The 1,569-nt window shown below is 52.7% G+C and overlaps 1 protein-coding gene across 1 annotated transcript in view; it reads left to right on the top strand.

Annotated features, from left to right (window-relative positions):
- Positions 1-889: 889 nt before the first annotated feature.
- The window catches only part of EMH_0002340 (uncharacterized protein), a gene marked incomplete at both ends in the record, with an annotated part of 2,984 nt that continues 2,304 nt past the window's right edge, over positions 890-1,569 (top strand). The window contains one exon of the mRNA XM_013495971.1: positions 890-1,569. This exon is cut by the window's right edge and continues 113 nt beyond it. Within this exon, the coding sequence (XP_013351425.1) occupies positions 890-1,569 (680 nt within the window).

Below are 1,569 nucleotides of genomic sequence, written 5' to 3'. Positions count from 1 at the left end.
CTTTGCTGCATGCTTTGCCTCGTAACGAACTTGTATAACGTTTGCAGGCGCTTACGCGCAGCATGCCAAAACCGTCGATAGGCTCCTGAGCTAACTCTGCGCTAACTCATGTTACACAGCCTCTGCATCCCTGCCCCCATCATATCGCGTATGATGGCGCAGCTGAACACACACAGCCGAGGTGACCCCACAGCCTCTGATGCTGCTCTGTGCGTACACCAAACGAATTGCTAGCTGACTGTGAAAGTAGTAGTGGTTCTATGCAGCTACCTATACACGGGCAGTATAGGCCTGTGCGTACGGAGCGCCGATAGAGAGAATGTATAGCCTCATGCATGCGGACCAACTGACAGCAAAAACTTTAATTTAATTTAATTTAATTTAATTTATCTTTACTCACGCCGTCGCTGCAGCGCACCCCACACATACACATCTCCCCCAGCAGGGGACCCAGCTGGAGTGTATATATAGACCCCCCGGCACGAGCCGTTGATATTTCGCTTAAAAAAAAACTAAAATTATATTTAAAATTCTCCAGCTATAAAAGCAATAAAACTCGCAGCTGTTTATGAAGGCCCCCAGCAGCGGCAGCAGAGATGAGGTGGAGGACGGGGTTGCGGTGTACGTACAGCTGAGCGGGACAAGTGGAGAGGTTGCTGGGGTTTATTGGTGTTTATATATATATTTATTTCTTACAAATTCTTTTTTATTTTTTAATATTTCGTTGTTTTATAAAGCAGTGTTCAGCAGCTGGCGCAGGGGGCGTGGCCCTATCTGCTGCTGCAGCGTCTCGCTCTTCTGCGTTTTTTTTTTTCGGTTGTTTACCATCAAGCAAGTACATTAGAACCCCTTATAAGGTTTCTCAATACTCCAGAAGCAGCTGAGACCAATGGTTAACCACTGGCTTACGCAGGCGCAGACGGGGGCCCTGGTGGCCCGGGAAGAAGACGGAGCGGAGCTGGCTGCTGCTAGCAGCAGCAGCAGCGGCAGCAGGCGCAGCAGCAGCAGCAGCAGCAGCAGCAATACCAAGAATAAAACAACCCCACCTGTTGCTGCAGCTTTGCTCTCACTCAAGTGGCGTCAGCACCCTTCGTTGCTGCTTTGTCTTTCTCTGTCTTGTCTCCTTTTTCTTTCCTTCTTCCCCTTTACACTTGCAGCTAGCGATAGCCTGCAGCAGCAGCAGCAGCAGCAGCAGCAGCAGCAGGTGTTGCAGAAGCAGCTGAACGAGCAGCAGCAGCAGCACGAGCAGCAGCAGCAGGAGCAGTTGCGGCTGGCGGCAGAGCAGCAGAGGTACGTGGATCAGGTGCAGCTTCAGCTGCAGGAGCTGCAGCGGCAGCAGCAGCATCTGCTGCTGCTGCAGAAGGAGAGGCTCAGCGACCTGCATAAACAGCAGCAGCTGCAGCAGGCGATTGAGCAGCAGCTGCAGCACCACCGCCAGCACCTTGCCTGGCTGGAGCTGCACCTGAGTCTGTTGCCGGTGGAGCAGCAGCAGAAGCTGCAGCTGCAGCTGCAGCAGCTGCAGCTGCAGCTGGAATACCTGCAACAGCAGCAGCAGCAGCAACAGCAGCA

The sequence above is a fragment of the Eimeria mitis genome, genomic scaffold, assembly GCF_000499745.2.
Source record: "Eimeria mitis Houghton genomic scaffold, Emh_scaff185, whole genome shotgun sequence".
Lineage (NCBI taxonomy): Eukaryota > Apicomplexa > Conoidasida > Eucoccidiorida > Eimeriidae > Eimeria > Eimeria mitis.
This window is presented reverse-complemented; position numbering and strand designations above follow the sequence as displayed.